This window comes from Phascolarctos cinereus, unplaced genomic scaffold (assembly GCF_003287225.1).
Source record: "Phascolarctos cinereus isolate Bilbo 61053 unplaced genomic scaffold, phaCin_HiC Scaffold_3;HRSCAF=262, whole genome shotgun sequence".
Taxonomy (NCBI): domain Eukaryota; kingdom Metazoa; phylum Chordata; class Mammalia; order Diprotodontia; family Phascolarctidae; genus Phascolarctos; species Phascolarctos cinereus.
In genome coordinates this window covers 259,975,374-259,998,217 of record NW_027555736.1, presented here as the reverse complement: position 1 = coordinate 259,998,217, position 22,844 = coordinate 259,975,374, and the positions used below count along the sequence as shown (strand labels likewise).

Genomic DNA, 22,844 nt, shown 5'->3' with positions numbered 1-22,844 from the left:
TGCCAAAGACAACTTAGAAGGTCAGTAGGAAAGGTCTGTTGGACCTGGGTGAGGGAGGAGCACAGTCCAGCCCTGGCCCCAGCAAACCAGGAGCAGTCCTTGGGAGTGACTGAATGAGTGACGGCAGCAACAGTGGCTACTTCTGGAGCTCTCAGCCCACAAATGGTAAGGAGATTGAACAACTGTTCAGAAGGAGATTACAGAGGTTTCTTTGTTGTTACTGAGGCAGGACTCTGTTGCTTTGCCCATACTTGGATCTGGGTTGCCTCCTGGAGCAAGGAGGAGCACTAGCATAGTAGAGCTTGCAGAAGCAGTAGAGAAGGGACCCTCCTCGTGGTTCTGGGGCAGAAAAGAATGTTTTGTGATCACTCACAGACCAGAGCATAGGCCAGGAGAGGAGTAAACACCTCTCCTTAGATCATACCACCTTGGAAGAAAACTGACAGCTTCCTAGAAGTATCTCTGAAAATAGCTGCACAAAACCCCCTGTAGCTCAGGATAGTTCACCCTCCACACTGGAAGCAGACCCCTACCTTAACAAAGAGTTTAAAAGTCAAGTAATAGGCTGGGAAGGTGAAAAACAACAGAAAAAAACCTCTGATTATAGAAACATACTTTGGTGACAAGGAATATCAAAACATACACTCAAAAGAAGACAACAAAGTCAAAGCTCCTACATGCAGAGCCTCCAAAAAAACATGAATACTGGTCTCAGGCCATGAAAGAGCCTAAAAAGGATTTTGAAAATCAAGTAAGAGAAGTAGAGGAAAAATTGGGAAGAGAAATGAGAGTGTTGCAAGAAAATCATGAAAAATGAGTGAGCAGCTTGGTAAAGGAGACCCCCAAGAAAGTATTGAAGAAAATAACACCTTAAAAAATAGACTAGACCAAATGGCAAAAGAGGTCCAAAAAGCCAGTGAGGAGAAGAATGCCTTAAAAAGCAGAATTGGCCAAATGGAAAAGGAGGGCCAAAAGCTCACTGAACAAAATAATTCCTTAAAAATTAGAATGGAGCAAATGGAAGCTAGGGACTCTATGAGAAATCAAGAAATTATAAAACAACCAAAAGAATGAAAAAATAGAAGACAATGTGAAATATCTCATTAGAAAAGCAACTGACCTGGAAAATAGATCAGGAGAGATCATTTAAAAATTATTGGACTACCTGAAAGCCATGATAAAAAAAAAAGCCTCGGCATCATATTTCAAGAAATTATAAAGGAAAACTGCCTCAATATCTTAGATCCAGAGGGCAAAATAGAAATTGAAAAAATCCTCTGATCACCTCCTGAAAGGGATCCAGAAGGAAAATTCCTAGGAATGTTATAGCCAAATTCCAGGGTTCTCAGGTCAAGAAGAAAATATTGCAGGCATCCAGAAAGAAACAGTTCAGGTATTGTGGAAACACAATCAGGATAACACAAGATTTAGCAGCTTCTACATTAAGGGATCTGAGAGTTTAGAATACGATATTCCAGAGATCAAAGGAGATAGAATTAAAAACAAGAATCACCTGCCCAGCAAAACTGAGTGTAACCCATGGGGTGGAAAAATGGACATTCACATTGTTGGTGGAGTTGTGAATTGATCAAGACATTTTGGAGAGCAATTTGGAACTATGCCCAAGGGGCTATAAAAATGTGCATGCCCTTTGACCCAGCAATACCACTTCTAGGGCTATATCCTAGAGAGATCATACAAATGGGAAAAGGACCCACATGTACTAAAATATCTATAGCAGCCCTTTCTGTGGTGGCAAAAAATGGGAAATTGAGAGAATGCCCATCAATTGGAGAATGGCTGAACAAGTTGTAGTATATGAATATAATGGAATACTAATATATAATATATATATATATATATATATATATATATATATATATATAAAACTATACATATAATAATATAATACTATAAGAAATGATGAATAGGCAGACTTGAGAAAAACCTGGAAAGACTTGTATGGACTGATGTTGAATGAAGTGAGCAGAACCAGGAGAACTTTGTACATGGTAACAGCCATGTTGGGTGAAGACTAATATTGATAGAGTTAACCCTTCTCAGCAATATAAGGATCTAAGGCATCTCCAAAGGCCTCATGGTAGAAAATGCTATCTGTTAGGGGCCACCGTTCTGGTCTGGTCACGAATATGTCCATGATATGATACTCGTCCTCCTAACGGAATGGGAGTTATGCATACGTATGGGTTGAGCTGACGTGGTTGAGGCGGCAGAGTTCTGGACTCTTGCCACATCTCCATCGACACGCCCACTTGGTGTCCCTTGAGGCGGTTAGACCTATGGGTTCTAGCCAAGTCTCTGTCATTGGCCACCTGTGCATTGTGATTGCTCTTTGTGAGTGTGGAGGCGGGATTGAATTGTGGAGTATAAGTGGCTTGGTCTGGACGGGACAGGCTCTCTTTCTACTCTTTCCTTGGCTCACACGCTTTACCCTCCCCATTCCTCCCACTTGCTCTGTCTGCTCTTAAATCTTTCAACGTGCTATAATAAAAGTGATTGAACACTTCCCGGTCGACTTGTCCTTTCGTGTATCGGGTAGGCTCCAAAGACTCAGTGGTGAGTATGACCCTGGTGCCTGATCTCAGTAGGAGATAAAGCACGGCAACCCCGGCCGGTGCAGCTATCCACATCCAAAGAAAGAACTATGCCATTTGAATGCAGATCGAAGCATACTATTTGCAATTTTTTTTCCTTTCTGTTGTGTTTTGTTTCCTCTTTCTGGTGATTCTTCCTATTGGTTCTAATTCTTCCTTACAACATCACTAATGTGAAAATGTTTAATAGGAATGTATGTGTATAGCCTATATTAGATTGCATGATGTCTTGGGGAAAAAAGGTGGGAAGGGAGGGGGAGTAAAATTTAAAACTCAAAAGCTTATGGAAGTGATTGTTGAGAAATCAAAATAAATTAATTTTTAAAAAAGAAAAAAAAAGAAAGGTAAGGGAGAGGAGTGAAGCAGGAAGGCTGGGGGTGGTACATTACAGTACATGTGATAAATCTGAAAAAGACAGTTAAAGAAATAGTTCCTGCTGACCAAAACCAAATGAAAGAGGTTTGAAAAGGAAATTCTTTTCATACTGACCTAGAAAAATATCAGCAACAATTCAGTTAAATATAAGCTAATGAATTTCTATAATAAACAAAAATCAAACTGATTTCCAACAAATGGAGTTTTAAAATTGTGTCTTAAAAAAAAGTAAATGTTCAGTGAGATAAAGGAATTTCATGCATTCTTTGAGAAAAGACCAGAGCTAAATAGAAAATTTGACTTTCAAATACAAGACACAAGAGAAGCATGAAAAGGTAAACAGAAAGAGAAATCATAAGGGACTTACTGAAGTTGAACTGTTTACATTCTGACATGGAAAGATGGTTTTTGTAACTCGCAAGATCATTCTCATTATTAGGGTAGTTAGGAGTATATATAGACAGAGGGAACAGGTGTGAGTTGAATACAAAGGGATGGTATCTAAAAAATAAGATTAAGGGGTGAGATAGGAATATACTGGAAGAAGGAGAAAGCGAGAAGTAGAATGAGGTCAATTATTTCACATAAGAAAGGCAAGAAAAAGCTTTTACAGTCAAAGGGAAGAGGGGGTGAGAGTGAATGAGTGAACCTTATTCTCATCAGAATTAGCTTAAAGAGGGAATAACAGGCTCAGATCCTTTAAGAACCTAGCCAATAGCTCACAAATGTTCAGATTCCTTAAGAGTCTGGCCAATATGGTAGATCTTTAATAAACCTTGTCTTTGGCTGAAAAAAGGCTTGGGTTGAATCCATTTGAGCAGGACCCATGTGTTGTGATTTTGGGGTCCCAGTACCCTTAAACATCTAACCCTCAACATTTTGGTGGCCTGCATATGGAAGCTACCTAACTTTAAGCTCTTCTCTAGCCAAGACTGGAAGGTATGTAAGCCTCCCCACTTTATTGCCCTGCAGTTGAGGTCACTCTCCTAGGAAGGCTTGGAATTACTTTTCGTGCAGACAGTTATGAGGCTGTCTCACATTCGGCCTGACACTCTCAGATTCTCATTCCACTGGTTCGGTTCAAGGCCATGGACTTGGGTACACCTTTCACAACATAGAGGACAAAGATGGACACCCTATCTGGAAGCATATGCCCAATTCTGTCAGTTCTCTCAGCACTAGAGAATTGGGAAAACTGCAAGTGCGTTTTGGTTCCCTGAGGCTTACTTACTCCTTTCCCTCTGCAGCCCTGGATCCTCTTTCATGGAGACTACAGGGAAAAGTTAGAACAGCTAAAAACATCTTAGCAGATTCTGGAGCTTTTTTGATCTATTATTAAGGAGTTTTGAAATACCTCGTTACAACCCTGGTCCCTTCTCCCAATTCCTTCCCCTGAGTTCAAGTGGGAATCTTTGCAAACCCCTCTCATAGGAGAAAAGAGTTTCACCCTCCCCCCCCACCTTTGAATTCGCCCTCCCCCACCTGGCGAGAGGAAGGGGGGCAGGGGCAGCAGCTACAGTATGTGCCCCACTAGCAATGGCCTTGGGCCCTGGGACAGCCTTTATCTGGAAGCATCAACCAGGTTCAGCACATCTTGCTCACCCACCCCTGTCCCCCACCTCAGCCCCCAGAAGCCATGGGAGAGAGGGAGAGGGGATAGGTCAAGGTAAAGAAACTAGCATCCGAATTTGGGCAAGCATTCTCTTTTAAACTTGTAGTTTTAACTGTTAATGAGATGTTGATTCTCTGTGTAAAGTAATTGGGAAATGCATTTAGCAAAATTGAAGCTACGTGATTGGTAATGGGTTTGTTTCAAGTTTCAAATTGGTAAGCTTTTTCTATCAGTTATGTCAAGCAACTTTTCATAATTTGGCTACTGCTAAAACAATTTGGCTATTGTTGGTTATTGTTTTAATGTGTAAACTTGCCAAGAAACGTGTTTGGGTTGTGGCTTGCTGAGAATTTGCAAGTATATAGAAATAATCTCTAACAATTGGCCTTTTACACCAGGACAAATTTAAATTTGAGGTATAAATCCAGGAAAGGTTTTTCCTAAGCTATGATTAGTGAAACTTGCTGTTTGAGGTAAAAGCTCATGGAATTTCATTTTAAGTTTTCTAATGGATCATAATAATCCATTGATAATTAATAATCTACCATCTGAGAGAAATGCTACAAGCTACTCAGAGAAGGTGATACTGATGGGAAGTCAGCATGTGGAAAAGCCAAGAAGACAATTTTAGCCTCAGTCTAAGATGGGATCATCCTGGCTCAGTTTCCCCATTATGTTCCTTTGAAAAGGAAAGCTACCCACCTGGCTATTCCCGAGTCTGGCTATGAGGTGTATTTGATACTGCATCGTTGGAAAATTGTGAATTATCTGAATCCAAACAGAGTTATGGATGTTTTACCCTGTCATATTTGGGCTCTAAATCTTGTCCCTGCTTTATCCTTTTATAGCAAATTTCTATAATCAGAGCAAGTGGTCTGTAAAAGATCAATGCAAGTATGTGATATCTGGCTGTTTTGATCTGAATGTGTAGTCATTCAGTACCCCCCCCCAAACAACTGAAATTAAATCAGAAACATCTTCAGTTTGGTTTGAAGAGGAGAATTTCAGTGATAATTGAAGTGAAAGTCAGTCTCTTGGCAAATTCATTTGTGTAACTATTGAACCCAGGTGTGGAAAACTTCCACCTGCAAGAGTACTACTTAAACTTTTGAAAAAGTAAAAATATCAGATAATTCTTCAGGTCAAATGTAAATGATTTTAATGGGGCTCTTATACTTTTACTTCTCCCTACATTTGGTGCTACAGTCTTTTCTGTCAGATTTGTGTCTTCCAGACTACAGGCCGTTCAACTACAGTTGCTAGCAAACAGCAGGTACCAGCCAACGTCCCGTCCCGCCCTCCATACCCAGGGTATGGCCTGTGCTTGGTTCCAGTCAGCCTCCTCTTTGGGACCCCCTCAAGGCAGGGACATCTCTACACTTCTTGACAGCAAGAAGCAGTTTCAGAAGCCAAGACCTTTGTCACCTTACCCCAAAAGAATTTGGGGCCCACTTGTTTGAGGGGGAATGATGAGGATGGGATCTGAACCCCTAAAAGGAAAAGACCATGTCTTTGGGATCTGTACCCCAAAAAGGAAAATCCTTGGACTTTCTCAAATCCCTGGTGTTTGCCAATCCACTCAACTCGCTGGTTTTTGCCTAAGGCTATCATCCACTCAACTGGCCTTTCATTGTGACTACCCATTTGCCACCCTTAATCCTATCTAGACTCAGTTCTTTCTGGGCCAGGTCCCTGTTCTCCCCAGCTTACTGGCCACTCCCATCCAGATCCTCCTTAGACCACTCCTCCAGTTGCCTCTAACTATTTGGCTACTCCTGGATCCCTCCCACAGTCTTTCTGTATACAAGATCAATCTTGTCTTCATTAAAGTATTCAGATTCTTTAAGAATCCAGCCAAGGAGGAGGGACAGGGTCAAAAGAAAGACTAGAATAAAGGGGGGTGGAGGGAGAGATAGGATTAAGGGAAGTAGAGTTAGTTTTTCACAACATGACTACTATGGAAGTGTTTTGCATAACTGCACATGTACAACCTATATTGAGTTGCTTGACTTTTCAATGAGGGTAGATGGGGAGGGAGGAAGGGAGAAAACTTGGAACCCAAAGTTTTAAAAACACATGTTTTTAAAAAAATGTTTTCACATGCAACTGGGAAATAAGAAATACAAGAAATGGGGTACAGAAATCTATCCTGCCCTACAGGAAAGTAGAAGGAGAAGGGGAGGAGAGATAGAAGGGAGGGTAGACTAGGGGAAGAGATATTCAGAATGCATGCCATCTTGGGGTGGGGGAGGGGCAAGATGGGTGAAAATTTGGAACTCAAAACCTTTTGGAAGTAAATGTTGAAAACTAAAAATAAATAAATTTAAAATTTAAAAAAAAAAAAAGAATCCAGCCAAGGGCTAGCATTCCTAAGATCTGGCTCCCTTATATTAGAGATACAAATGCTTAGATTCCTTAAGACTCTGGCCAGTATGATGGGATGTTCTAATAAACCTTGTCTTTGGCTGAAAGAAGAAAAAAAAAGTGGAAATAACATACACACTCAATTGGGTATAGAAAAATCTATCTCACCCTATAGGAAAGTAGGGGGAGGAGAAAAGGGGGAAGGTGATAGAAGGCAGGGCAGATTGGGGGAGGAGGTAATCAGAAGCAAACACTTTTGAGGAGGGACAGGCTAAAAGGAAAGAATACATATAATATATGGGGGGCTGGATAGGATGGAAGGAAGTAGTTAGTCTTTCACACTATGACTATTACAGAAGTATTTTGCGTGTCTGCACATGTATAACCTTCAAATTGCCTGCCTTCTCAATGGGGGTGGATAGTAGGGAGGGAGGAAGGGAGAGAATTTGGAACTCAAAGTTTTAAAAACAAATATTAAAAATTGTTTTGACATGTAACTGGGGGAAAACTAAAATGCCAAATAAAGTGCTATCCAAATGTCTGAGTGTCAGTTTTCTTATCTAATAAGCCAGCTGATAAACCTCTGAGGTCTGTTCCAGCTCTAAATTTCTGTCCTCTAATCTTTTGATACTTCATCTTATCTGGTTCTATGAAGTGTTTCTTAATTATTTTACGTAAGAATCTTTTTAAGCTCCTTGTTTACCTTGTCTCCCAACAATGTAGTTTTTCTTTAGTGTGACCTCAATAGCTTCAATTCTCCTAAGAAAATAAATTGTCTGTATTAGAGAACTAAGGCTGCCTGAGTTCATTTAAAACATTGTTAGACATAATTCATAGTGAGCTAAGTGGTTCCTTTGTTGCCTCAAAATGTTAAAATAAACTCATAGTAAACAGGATAATCAAATTTGTCTTATGTTCCTCCTCCATTTTGCAAGATTATAGGAAAAAATTTACATGTTCTCTTTTTTAAGTGTGGCATATTTCATTATCTTCTCACAAAACTTTTGATACATTAAAAAAGAGTTTTAAGACTCTTGACAAGTAAGAGTGGGGGGGTGGTATACTGTAACCAATTATAGAAGAAAATAATTAGCAGTAATGTTGTTACCTCTAATTCCCTTTGAATTCCAGATTCAAATCTTCACTAATATGCTTTCAAATGTGAGAAATAGTGATTGATATTCTGGATTGCTTGAAATTGATTTTATAAAGTAGGATTAATAGGATGGAGTTCAGTTTAAACTTCATCAGGTTTTTCTGGAGGGGGGTTGTGATTTACATAATTTCTGTTTTATTTTCATAATAATAGAAGAAAAAGAAAATTTAATTTAGTAAAGACAATATTTGATTAGATGTGCTCATTGCCATGATGGACCAATTCCAGGAAACCTGCTCCTCACAAGAGGTTATAATTATCATCCCTTACTTAATGCATGAGCAGAACCCCACAGTTTCAGTGGGGTAAAAGTCCTTTTCTTATTATCTCATGGATGACCGTTATGTTTCCCAATCCTGTCCTACTTAACAAAATTCTCCCGTGTGAGTCGTGTGAGTAAGAATACGTATGATGGGCACAAGATACTTAGCGGAATATGATGTATCCTGGAGCCTTGAATTTTTGGGGTCATTAATTTACATTAAGGAAGTATGTGTGAGAAATAAAGTAGCTTCCCCAAGCTGCTAAAAGAAGAAGCCCAAGAAGCTTAAAAATGACAACTTAAGTCAACTCTGTCTGAATAAGACCAATAGTAAAGCCCCTTTTTGAATATCAACTTGCCACTAATTTCACTCTGAGTTTCCCTCAGCATGTTGACACCATTCCTGAACCTCAGTTCTGAGCTGCCCTGATCCACCCCCAACATTTTGTCCTGCTTGATACAGATAAGATTTCTATTAAAAACCCACCCTGTTTTCCCCATACTGGACTCTTAACTCTATCCATCTGACTGCACCATGTCTCCCTTCTTCTTGATCACCTCTGCACTGTGTGAGTATCTCCCCTTAATAGAGTTTGCTCGTTGCGCTTTCTGTCTTACTTCTCCCTCATAATACTCTATATATTTTAGATTTGTCCGGGGGTGCTGTTCCTCCTAACTCATTGTCCTCAATTATTGTGCAGGGCTGTGACTATCAATTTGGCCACTCCATTTGATTGCCAAGACTTTTGTTTCAGGGAATTCGGAGGACAAAGACTGAATCATGAACCATAGCATCAGGGTACCCCCTTCTTTCTGACACCAGGACTCTACAGATTTGGGTATTCTGAATCTTCTCAAGTTTGTGTCAAGACAGGATGATGCTATAGAGAAAGTACTGCTGCTTTTTTTAGAAGTTATTCCCAACCTGAAGCAAGTAAATTATATCAGTAATCATTTGAATAAGATGTTTAATTTCTCAAAAAAAATTAGTTATCTCTATTGCTATGTTGTTTTGAGAGTTTTAAAACTATTTTTGAATATTTGTTTTCTGTTTTTCCTAGCTAACCTTCTATTACATAATTCTTTCCACAGAATATTAGTGAGGAAAAGCAGTTACTTTATGACTTCCCGTGGACAAATGTTGGAAAACTGGTATTTGTGGTAAGTTCAAAATCATTAGGTTGATAGGTCTGTGTTTTCAGTAATATCATCCCAAGACACATAAGTAAAATTTTCTTGCCCTACCCAGTGTCTTTAATTTGTTCTGCAACAGCACATCAGGTGGAACAACATTACAAGAAGCTCTTACTTCCAAATGAAAAATTTTCATGTATATGGAATAAGCAGTATGACAATGAAAAGATTACATATTCTAGGTGCCAGTTTTACTGATAGCTCAGGTTGTTACTACCATCTAATTTTGCTTCAAAAGTTGCTAACATAGCAACTTTTACAGTAAATATTTCATGTTAATATTTCTTAATGTAGTGGAAATTCAGACTGCTAAATGTTATGTTTACTCATACCGGAAAACATGCAGAGAGACCAAGTTAGTTTGCATTCATGTAAAATTAGTAAGGCATTACTGCTGTAGGTCAAGTCAATAAAGTACTGTATGTTGTGGTACTCCAGTTCAGTGTTAAAGTAAACATTATGTGAAGTATTCCTTTACCACAAATATGTTCATTCTTGGATAATGGAACTGTATTTCTAATATGAAAGACTGTCAGTCTCTTCAGCCTTTATCATCCTGCCTTTAGTGACAAAAGTATGAATCAGGTTAAGGATATCTAATTCAGTTGTGTGAATAAATCATAGGCTAAGTGTAGATAAAGTAGGAAACAAAAGCATTGAGCACAAATTAAATTAATGTAAGTATGTGAGGGTATTGTTTGATTCTTTTGATTAATTATTAAGGTATTTTTTATTAAGCAAAAATAAAAACTATTTGAAATACATTTGACTTATATATTTGACCATGTTACTCCCTTTCTCTCTGTATCTTTAATGTGAGCAGGGGAGAGGGTGTTGTTTATGTCTAAGAAATAGATGGGGGGAAATATGGGAATTCACTTCTAACAAAAGAAAATGTCATTATTCTACTGTTTCTAAAAATAACGATGAAAATACTGTTTATGGCTAGAGCACAAGATTTTCTTTGTCATAATTTGGGTTCAAATTGAGTCTGGCATTTATTGACATAAATTGTTATATATTTTATTAACTATTTTATATAGTTTATATGATTATGTATTATATAATCATAATATATAATATATATTTATTTATATATTATATATAATATATGATTATATGTAATATAATGTTATACTTATGTAACTATAATTACATATAATGATCTATTTATTTATATAAGTTAAATATAAAATAATATTAATATAAATCCATTCCTCATCTCTTAAATGGAGCACAACTTTCCCTACCCCCTTTTTCATAGTTACGTTAGTATATTTAAAAATCATGAAAATCTATACAAGGTGTTTTGAAAGTCATCATACATGAGCTTGTTTTTCCCTTTCTTTGGTAATGTTGTACAACACATTGATTAATTAAAGTAGCTGTAAGTATACATCTGAAATGAAGTTTTAAATAATGAGACCTAGTAGAAGAAATCAAGACATCATAATTCTGTCTGCTATTGGAGTCATCCACAAGACAGTTTCAATAAACATAGTGTAAGCTTCATCCCAGTACATTTATTGAGCTACTAAAAGTTGTATTTGAGGATGACAGAGTAATTGAAAGAAGTACAGCAGAGCTCTCCTCTGCAGCTACTCCAGATCTAGAAAATGCACCAAATTGAGTCCTAACTGGGAAATCCAAGAAAAAGTCTCAGTGAGTCACTTTGCAGCCTGAGTTAGCATACAGAGACAGACAGAGTTTTGCAGACAGTGGGAATAGTGTCTAGCTAGGAACAGTCATGTGGAACATTCCAGCACAGGGCCTACACTGAAAGAAGGCCAAGACTGCGAAAAGGCAAAAATGCTTCAAACTCACATACAGGAGCCCAGGATTGTGCAGGGTCCAGGAACAGATTCCAAGTGGAAGCTGTGTTGTTTGCTACCCAGGTCTAGGTCATATATACAGTGTGGGACTTAGGAGGGGACCCAGTCCCAAGGTTTGGTTCCAGGGTGAAGAGCAGTAGTGGGTTGTATGCTGAGCAAGAAGCAAGTTCAGGCACAAACACTAGCTGTGTTCTGATCCCAGAAGTGGAACAAGTTCTCAGATCCAGCTTCTAGCCTAGTCTAAAGCCTAAAGCAGACTAGCCAGGACAGGAATCTCAGGGCAAAGAGATGTCTCACAGTTCTGTCACTAAACCAGTAGAGCTTTACAGCTGACTAATAGTGGCTGATTCCAGCAACAATGTACTGGAACTCCAAACAGACAAGCCCATAGATATGTGGCTTAGACCCAGGTCAGGAACTTGCAGAAATAAGACCAGGAGGGCAGCAATCAGAATTTGCCCTGGATCAGGCCTCTTTGGAAATACTGAAGTACAGATGCCCAGCCTGGGCTGTTCTTGAAATCCTGGAATAAGGGGGCAGCTAGGTGGCACAGAGGACAGAGCACTGGCTGTAGAGTCAGAAGGACCTGAGTTCAAATCCAGCCTCAGACAGATAAAAACTCACTAGCTGTGTGACTCTGGACAAGTCACTTAGCTCCAATTGCCTCACTAAAATAAATAAATAAATAAAAATAGATAAATAAATAAATAAATAAATAAATAAATGAATGCAGATGAAATCCTGGAATAGCATGTTACAACTATTGTAAAGAAAAGAAAATCTTATGACATTCCAGAAATAAAATATTAAAGACTTAACAACCAAGAACTGTATGTAAGTATAGTAACATGTATATATTATATGGATGTGTATATTATATATGATAGTACTGAGTGCTATAGGGGTTAACAGGAATTCAGATATTATTTAAAGTGCATCTACATCAAAGAGTTTGCGTGCTGAATTTCTGGTTTTTTGTTTTTTGCTTAACATAGGGTAAGAAATTTGAGATTTTGCCAGATGGATTGCCATCAGCCAGGAAGCTCATATACTATACCGGATGCCCCATGCGGTCCAGACACCTCTTAGAATTACTCAGCAGTAGTCATCGTCTCTACATGAACCTGCAACCTCTTCTCCGTCATATTAGGAAGCTTGAAGAGAATGAAGGTATTTAAGGGTTTATGGCAACTGAAATGTATGTGCCTGATTCCAAAAACAAAGATTTCTATAACTTGAATTCCCAATTCTATTTATGTATGTGAAAGGTCAGGAGATTTGAAGCTTCAGCTCCTGAGTGGTTAGAGAATATAGATTCTCAGTGATTAGAGAATATTCTTTTGATGCTAGTCTTGAGATTTGATGATTAAAATGACAAAAGCGATCATTATCCATTCCTTGAAGACATTTGTGGATACCCTTGGCAGTTTTTCAAAAATTCAGTAGACAGTGTAATGTAACCAAAAAAAATAAAGTGCTGAATTTGTAGCTCCTTTTTGTCTTTGAGAAGTCAGGCAAATTATTTCTAAGTATCAATTTCTTCAACTTTCAAATAATGGGATTTGGAGAAAGGACCTCACAGGTACCTTCTAGCTCTGAATGTCTAACTATGATAAAAATATTGTGCAAGGTTATAATTAGACCTGGGACAGCAATTCCCACTTTTTTTTTTAAATTTACACTTTCCCATTATTCAATTTAACAACACCCTTGATCACTAAAGAAAGTACTACATGTCATATAGAATTTGTATTTTAAATAAATGGAATTACATGTACTTTGGAGGATTTCATTAAACTCTTTAAGATGATTGGAAGATACCACAAGATATTAAAAAAAAAACCAGGTTTAAGGATCACTGAGAACATTTTTTTCTAGCATACATAGACCCATTTCTTGGCTCTCTGCCTGACATTTAGCAAACCATTTGAACTCTTTCCTTACAGAATTAGATACCAACAAATGCTTGTCTTCACAAAATCTTATTTAAATAATTGTGCGCAACTGAATGTCATTTCAAAAAGTACCTCTTAATCTTTTAAAATAACATGCAATTTGGAGTTTTCTGTTGTTGTCATAATGACGACTAGAACTTTGCCAGAGTTTGTGTCAGCTAACCTAAAATAAAGAGCAAAAGCATATCTTGGGCATCCATTTTTCTATAAGAATCAATGCTCAAAAAACATGGCATAGCCATAGCTAATCAGTCACTAAAAGAAAGTCTAGCTAGCTGTGCTATGAATTTTTAGAGGGAAGGAGATTTCTGGTGAAAATTACAACAGCTGTACTAAATATATTAATTCTGCCACGTGCTTCTCCAGAAAAACTCTGAAAAGGTTGAAAGATGACACAATGATAATGAAAACTAAAAAGAAACAGGAATAAACTCCTGTGCAGTCCAGAACAACTGAAAAAGACAACCAGTAGCTGGCAGTGGTCTTTGAAAAGCACCACATCAGGGAAGCAAGTTCAGGTGGAAAATGAGCCTGGCGTCCAAAGGAAAAAAAATTGAAAGAAAATAAATAGCTGCACAGGAGAGAGAGAAAATCCTACCCATGTAATAAATACAGAGCTGGCCTCAAAGTAAGATCTGTATTCCAGTCTTAATTCTGACATTACTTGGCTTTGTGACTCTAGGCAGGTCACTTTCCTTCTCAGAACCACAAGCAGCACCCTAATACTGAGAGTTACAGAGGAAGTACTCACCTGCATTGGTAGAAAGCAAGTTCCCTATAGCAGTGAAAACACAGATCCAAATTTTATCTCTCATTAAAGGTTATTGAATAGATGAGAATTTTCTATAATAAGCATACTAATTTAGTGTGAAGTGTTTTTTCCTCTGGTACTTCAGGTTATTCCAAAAGTTTGTTGCATAAAGGAGTTTGCACTTCAATACTTCACAGATATATAATTTTCTCAGTGTGAGTGCTCCTTTTAAACATACTCCCTAAAATCTAGTTTCTACAATTTACAAAGCAAATTTTTTTTCTACTTTGTAGCTACTACAAAGGTAAAACTTCAGTTTCTGTTCAGTTGAATGCAACTCATTGCCAGTTGTGTGCCGCGCAAAAGTACTAGACACCAAAGATACAAAAAAAACCTCTTCCAGCCTCAAGGAACTTACCTTCTACTAGAGAGAAACAGCATGTAAATAGATGAATAAATATACAAAATAAATGCAGTACCATTCTGAAGGTTGGGTAAACCAGTTAGAACCTCAGATTTATAATAAAATATGCCTTACATTTCTTTTTTGATTTTTTTGACTTTTGCTTTAATATTTTTTGATTCATGGAGACATTCACTTCTATTTGGTCCCTTATAATTTTCAGGAAATTAGTTATTTGGTAACTCTTCGTACCTCTTAATTCTCCTTTCCCTTAATTCTGTTTCTTCCATAGTTCTCATTTCTTTTGCAGATCTTTCCTCTAGTGCTTTCTTTTTATTTAGAAAATCATTTTTAACTTTTAAACTTTCATTTTTTCTCCTAGGGATTCTAGTTGAACCTTATGCCCACACTATGTTTCCCTTTGCGACTTTGCTTTATAGATATTGGGAGTCATTTTCTTCTTCTGAGCTTGTGTCTTGAGCACCCCTGTCACCATAATAGCTCTTTGTGGTACAATTTGTTGTTGCTTATTTTTCCTGTCTTACTTCCAAAATTGGGACTTTGTCTTAGAACTAGTCTCTGCTCACTTCTTGAAAGAATATCAGATCCTTGCTTGGATCTATTTCATATATTCTAGGTTACTACTGTTCCTTTCTTGATAGTGATTTCTGGGTTCTTCAAGTTAGAAACAGCACAGACTAGGGTCTTATAAGCTTTCAGTGCAGTCAGAACTGTTTGATCCAGGGTTGAAGGTATAATTGCTGCCCTCCTGATCTGATCTTTGCAAGCTTTGTCATAGCGTTGGATCTTAGCAACACAATTTTGGGCTTGCCCCTGGTTGGAAGAGCAGCAGACTACAGCAGACCTCAGCCACTATTAGCTAATTGAAAGATTGTGCTTGATTATTCAGCTACAGTCTTCAGACAGCACCAGGGCCTGGATCTGAGATTCCCCTCCAAGGTTATAGTACTCAGCCTCAGGCCAGCAAAAGTTGCTTGTAATGTTCTACCACCTCTAGGCACAGTTCTCCTCCTTAATTTGAATTGGATCTGTGACCTAGCTCTCAGACAACAGAGCTGCTCATGGGCACCTCTTCCTGCCCCCTTCATTATATCAGGCACCTCTGTTGCTAGATCTGCAACCTCTGTTTTACCTAGTACACTGCCCCAGGATCCCAGTCAGTGTCCCTCTGCTGTAAGACTCCACTTGGTGCCTTCTTAGCTGGACCTAATCCTTGGTGTCTGGAGACTCCTCTGTCTCCCTGAACTAATCTGGCATCTAAGTTATCACAGATTCTGTTACTGAGGTCTTGTAATATTTGTAGCCAAGTTCCATTTGTGTTTTAATTAAGGATAATGACAGAGATGTGTCACTTACCTTATAGAAAAGAAGCAGTATAGAGAGTCATACATCAGTGACAACCTAGACCTCGACATGGATCACTTGGAGAAAAGATCCCAGGCAAGTGGGAGCAGTACAGGCAGCATGAAGCACAAGCGCTTCTCTCGCCATTCCGCCACCAGCCACAGCAGCTCCCAAACATCAGGCATTGAGACTGATGCTAAAATAAGGGACACAGGGCCAGAAGACAGCTTCTTAGGCAGTGCTGTCTACCACAGACTAAAAACCTGCAGCTCCATGACCAGCCAAGACAGCTCCCATACCTCTGGGGTGGAAAGTGGTGGGAAGGACAGGCTGGAGGACGACTCACAGGATGATGGTAATTTACTCTAATGGACCAGCTAACTAGCATTACTTTTACTTCGCTATATCTTTCTCCTTTGTCTTTCTAGTTTTGCTCTATAATTGATACTCCCCAATAGATGTTCGTGAATGTGCCAAATAGACTAGCACAGTGACTCCCTCTCCTTGTAATGCATGGCTATGAACAGAATTTCCTTCAAGCTGTGATAACTTTTTTTTTAATTTGGAGCTTTCCAATTATGAGTGAAAATATTGATTAATCATTTTACATTTGTTTAGGGATTTGTAATTTACAAAGCACTTTCACACAGCTGTCTAAGCATAATGCCTAGACATCACTGAGCCTCTTAGAATGCAGAAACTGTTGTTCTAGAAAAGATGATCTCACAACAGCCCTGTAGGGCAAATATTATTAATCCTGTTTTCCTTTATGAAAAAACTGAGGAAGGACTTTTATAGGTAAGTTGTGGTAGTAGACTTAGGAGCTGAGTAGCTATTTATTCTGGCAGTTTTTTTACAGTTAGACAAGTTACCTAAAACATTTGTGCTTTCATTTCTTTTTCTGTCAAATGAACATGATAACATTGATATTTTTCCTTGAGGAGGAATTAATGTTTGAATGAGCCATAGTTTTTACAAAATGTACATAAAGTTTGTGGAAACTAATATGTACAAATGAAAATATCTATAATTACTTAAATTCTACTGAGAATCAGATTGAAAATTTTCCTTTGAAGTATAATCATATGACTTTTCTCAAAAATGAACATGTGGCATTCTCCTGCACTAGAACCCATACCATGTAAGTAAATGTTATTATTTTCCTCTTCTACATCAGAAATAGAAATGTTGGTTGATGACCCCAGAGACCTAGAGCAAATAAATGAAGAGGCTGTAGAGGTCAGCCCAGAAATGTGTATCTACATCACCGAGGACATGCTGATGTCACAGAAGCTTAATGGCTATTCAGGTAATTGTCATGGGAAAATTGTTCATATTGTTCTCAACTTACTGCTTATTCTGGGTACAGAAGCTAGTGTCCTAGAAATAGAAAGTAGTGGAAATAGGGGTCATTTTTATACATATACTTCAGAACAGTCAGACTTAGAACATGAGGCACCAGGAGTAAAGCACACAATTGATACCATCATGTATTTACAGTGTATTTAGGATAAGGAGGTATAAAATGAAGAGCCAAGAAATTAATTTTAGAATAAGTGTTCTTTTTTTTTTTGCCCAGTACTTTAAATCAGTCAACCAACAGCTATTCGTGGAGTAGGTCCTTGAATTATAGACTTTTCTTCTTTACGTATTTTGAATTTTATACATTGTAAGGAAACAGTAGTATTTTAGAATTAGGACTTTAGAGTCCAACCCCTTACTTTATAGTTGAAACTGAAGCCAAATGAGTTTATGATTATACCAGTGCATTACAGTGGTAAGCTTAAGTAGAAAAACCCAGACCTCCATTTTCTACTCTCATGTTATTTATTTTAGCTTTGAGGGATTTTTCTCTCCTAGAAACTTCTCATATTAAGTCTGATGTAGTCACTTTATCTCCCTTTTTTCCAAACATACTCTCAGACCCACAAATGATGAGCGTTTTTTTTTCTTTCTAACAAGCAATCTTCAGTTAGTTGTGTTGTGTCTCATCAGTAAATTTTCTGACTTCAGGATACATGTTTGAAAAGAGTGCTGGTGAATTGGAATTTGTTGTTATGCCATTTATGTCTCTGAGTGACAAAGAAAGCTCTTATATTGTCCACAAAGCCATATTTCAGAGCTTCACAAGACTATACCAGTGGTACCCTAGATTTTAATCCTTTTTACTTGGCTAACAAAGCAGAACTAGACCATCATAATTTATGAACAACAGCTAGGAAACATTTATTATTGGAAGTCACTAGATTTGACCAAACAGAGAAATATCAGCCTATTATCTACACCAATTTTAATTCTTGTACTAAGCTATACTGTTATATTTCCCCAACTGAATATGGCATTGAATTTTTTCCTTTAAGGAATGTTTTGAAAGCTAAGGTGCAGTTATTGCTGAAGCAGCAGCACTTTTCCTCCTGTATTTAAGTTTGTGATAGCTTTGCTCAGTCTTCTACACAAACAGTTACTAATGGATCTGTGGTAGGTCATGCACATGAGTCCATGAAGCTGTAGCCAAAATTTAATTTTCTTATGGAAGGCAAGTATACTTTTGGAAATTTGGTTTCTTCATGCTTTATTCACTGTGAAAATAATTATTGTAGAATACAGCAGTTAGGCATTCTGTTTCTGAATGCAAGCTTCTTAGAAATTCTGTACTTATTAATCATTTCCAAGTGTTGAGTAATGAAAAATGAAAAACATTTCTAAAGGGACCCAAACATGTATCATTTGAGTAAAAATCATGCTAACATTCTTCATTCAGAATTAAAATGTACCTTTCTTTAAAACTTATGATGACAGGTCATGTGACTAGAAAGATGATGGATTAATCACTTTTTCCAAGTGTCCTCAACCTTCAGCCTTCCCAGAAAGGAATTATGCAGCAAATTTATAATAATTTTAGCTAGCCAAATCCACAGAAGGCAGAGTCCTGAACAACACAAAATCTTTTATCAATTACCACTGGAGAACTCCAACATTTGGAGTACTCACTGCCCCTCCTCCACCTTCCTGAATTCATCTATAGCAAGAGTACAAGCTAATTTTCAGGTTTGTGCCAAGACCAACCCTAAAATAGGAATTCCTGTTGCTGCAGTAACTTGTCCAGAAGGGTGTCTTCCACCCTCCGCTCAATACACAAGAAATAGCAGATAACTTCTCCAGCCATTTGAAGTAAAGTAAAACAGGGGAAAAACAGGAAAGGTTATCAGCATGGGTAGCTGCATCCAACCTGAAGAAAAGGGGACTAAAACCGGGCTTGGAGTCAGTCCTCTGCATTACTTAGAACAGACCTAAACCAGCGAACTTGATATGAAAGGAGCCTTGTAGACTAACGCTGGAGTTCTATGCACCAACAAGGTGGAGGAAAAGGGAGGGGACTTGGAAATGGAAACAGGTTTAGGATTAAGAGCTTTCACTGCAGAGTTTCAAAATTCAGTCAAAACCCAAAAATACTGAAGTAAAAAACTTCAGTAGAGGCAAAAAACTTTAAAAGAATGCATGAAATCTATTTGTACAAGCAAAAATGATTGACTTTGAAGGCAAGATGCTCTGAGATAACTTTAGGGCCACAGGCCTTCCAAAAGAACATGCCAAATCAAAAAGTAAATAATGCAAGATATAAGAAAACTTTAGAATTTTGAATGTCACCAAAGTACCCAAACCACCACCAGAAAAAAATCCTATGATAGATTCTAAGAGACGGTGTTTAAATTTAATAATTTCGATGACAAACAATAATTTTTGAAAGTAGACTGATGTCCAAGATGACAGAATAGAGGATACAATCCAGCCAAACTCTCCCAACATTCCCGTCCAAACAACTGTAAAATAACACCTCAAATTAAATTTTGGAATGTTAGAGCCAACAGAAGGTTAGGATGTACATTTTTCCAGCTGAAGACAACTTAGGAGATCAGCAGGAAAGATCTGTGACACTGAGGTGGGAGCTACCTAGAGCACATTCCAATGGCAGCACCAGTGGTGGGCCTTTGAAGTGGCCGCAGCAGTTAAGTAAGAGACAAGAATGGTGGGGGGGAAATTGGGAAAAGAAACAAGAGTGATATAAGAAAATTTGAGAGCCTTGCCTCATTTCACTAGAAAAAATTGAGACCATTTGCCAAGAATTTCCTCTTTTTCCCTCTTTCTCAGCTTACATGTCCCAGATACCTTCTGCTGCTATCTCCTCCTTCACTCCAACTCATATAATGAGATGGCCCTTCTTGCTGAAATCAAATCCCTCTATATGCACAAGTGATCACTTTCCATTCTGTCTTCTCCAGCAAATTGCCACCCCCCACAGCATCATTTTCAATCTCTCTCATTGTGTTGGCTGCTTTCCTACTACATACAAACAGGTCCATGTCTCTTCCATCCTCAAAAAACTGTTATTCATCAATCCATCCATCCACATTTGCTGTCATCTTATGTCTCCTACTTTTGTGGCTAAACTCTTTGGGAAAGCCATCTACAATCGATGCCTCCACTTCCTTTCCTCTCATTTTCTTCTTAACTGTCGCTGTAGTTTCCTACCTCATCATTCAACTAAACAGTTCACTCCAAAATTGCCAATGATCTCTTAATTGACGAACCACGTCCTTTCCTTAGCCTTTATTCTTCTTCATCGGTGACACTGGATCACTCTCTTGATATTCGCTTCTCTCTAGATTTTTCAGCTACTGCTCTCCTTGTTTTTGTGTTACTTATCTGACTGCTCTTTCACAATCTCCAGGGCTGTGTTCTGGACCATCTTCTTGTCTCCCTCTATACCACTTTTCTTTGATCTGAGCAGCTCCCAAGAGTCAATTACCATTTCTATGCTGATGATTCTTAGACCTCCTTATCCAACCTAAACCTCTCTCCATTCTCATACTCCATTCTCACATCTCCAACTGCCTATTAGATAATGTTGAACAAGATGTCCCATAAACATTTTAAACTCTGTGTGTCCAAAACTGAACTCATTAGCTTTCCCAAAAAACCTTCCTCTCATCCCTGCTTCCCTATTAATGGTAAGGTCACCAAGATCCCCCCAGTCACCCAAGCTCACAACCTACATGTCAACCTAGACTCCTCACTCTCAATATCCAATCTGTTGCTTAGTCCTTTCCTCAGATACTACTACTATTTTGATGCAAGTCCTCATCACCTTATATCTGGACTATTCCATTAACCTCCTGCTTGGTTTTCCTGATTCAAGTTTCTTTCTACTCCAGCATATCTTTCATTCATTTGTCAAAATTATCTTCCTAAAGCAGAGATCTGATCATGTTACTCTATTCTGTTATCTCTAGGATCAAATATAAATTCCTCTGCTTAACTTTTAAGGTCTTTATAATCTAGTCCCTTCCTACGTTACCAGCTTCTTTTTTTGTTTAACCTTAGCTACCTGTACATACTCTATGATCTTGTGATACTCCTTACTCCTAACATAAGTCCCTCTATCTCCTGATTCCATGCATTTTCACTGGCTCTACCATACCTGTAATTCCCTCTTTGGGAATTTTGGCTTCCTTCAAGTCTCAGCTAAATTCCCACCTTCTGTAAAAAGCCTTTCCTTGACCCCCTTAATATTAGACCTTCTTTCTAAGAGTCCTTATCCTGTGTGTGTACGTATGTGTGTATGTATACACATTCCATACACCATTGTTTGCATGTTGTCTCTGCCATTAGAGTGTAAATTCCTTAAGCAAAATGAGCCTTCAGGGTTCTCTTGCCTTTCTTTGTATCCTTCATATGACTAAGTTGATATCGTGGTGCCTGGCATATAGTAAGTGAACTGTCAACAATGCTTGTTGGATAGACTTAATGTTTCTGACCCAAGAAAAGGGAGAGAAGTTGAAGGAAGGAGGGCAATGACTAAAGGCCTTGTCCTGAGTCAGAACCGGATGGTAGAGATAGTTACAGTCTGGAATGTATCAACCATTCCTCCTAGGGGGTGGGAGGGATACTTAATACATCTCAAGACCCAAAACTAGTTTTTTTGTGGGTGATTTTTTTTGCTTTTTTTTATTGATACCTTTTATTTCTACACTAATCATTTCTAATTCCTACCCCCACCCCCATAGCCATTGCTATTCAACTCTCCTTTGTAACAAAGAAAAAAAGTTAAATAAAGCCAACCAATGGAGTGACCTAATCTGCTAGCATATATGCCTCATTCTACATTTATAGTCCCCCTTACCTGAGAGAAAGAAGATATGCGTCATCATGTGTTCTCCAAGACCAAGATTTGTCATACTTTATTAGAGTTGGGCAGCCTTTCTATTACTATTTTTGTCTGTTATTATAGTCAATTTGTATAATGTTCTGCCTTTTCTTATTTCCCTGTGCAAGGTTTCCATGTTTTTCTGAATGTCTTAATTGTCCATTGCATTCCTTTACCACAATATTCATTCCCCAATCAAGAAGTACCCACCTTATATCCATTTTTATGGCAGACTGCTTCAAAATTTATCAATGAATATTTTGCTTTCAGACTATTCCCTTTCTTCTGATTTTGAAAAGTCTAGGCGTTGCTAACCCTGCAACTATGACTTATGAAATTATGAATATCAGTGGGACAATCCCACTAACAAAAAACCAGGAGGAGAACACACTAGTAATGATAATGATAATAATAGTTTTGGATTTTTGAGGCTTTTTTCCACAAAGACATGTACAGTTATACCTAATAGTTTGTAAGATGTGTTAAAATATCCTTATATACTCTGATATTGTGTTATTAATGTTGCAATAAATATCCTAATTTACATAGAGAATTGTTAACAGTTCCAATTCTAAATTTTTCTCTGTGCTACTTATCTCCCAGCAGCCCTCAAATTCTCTTAGACTCGCTTTCCTTTACCCCTCACCCTAAAATTTGTGATTATTTCTTGTCTGATTTAAAAACATTTGCCGCCTATTTTGTGGGTTTGTCTTTCTTGGATAGTAATTTTTATCAAGGAAAATGCCTGTTGAGTA

At 38.0% G+C, this 22,844-nt stretch overlaps 1 protein-coding gene across 2 annotated transcripts in view; it reads left to right on the top strand.

Moving 5' to 3' along the window:
* FRMD6 (FERM domain containing 6) overlaps positions 1 to 22,844 on the top strand; it is a 152,775-nt gene that overhangs the window by 124,851 nt on the left and 5,080 nt on the right. The window contains exons 9-12 of one of the 2 annotated variants that reach the window (XM_020974863.2): positions 9,477 to 9,545; positions 12,406 to 12,580; positions 15,904 to 16,239; positions 17,062 to 17,193. In XM_020974863.2, the coding sequence (XP_020830522.1) occupies positions 9,477 to 9,545; positions 12,406 to 12,580; positions 15,904 to 16,239; positions 17,062 to 17,193 (712 nt within the window). The remainder of the gene's footprint in view (positions 1 to 9,476; positions 9,546 to 12,405; positions 12,581 to 15,903; positions 16,240 to 17,061; positions 17,194 to 22,844) is intronic. The other variant, XM_020974864.2, reaches the window with a different exon arrangement.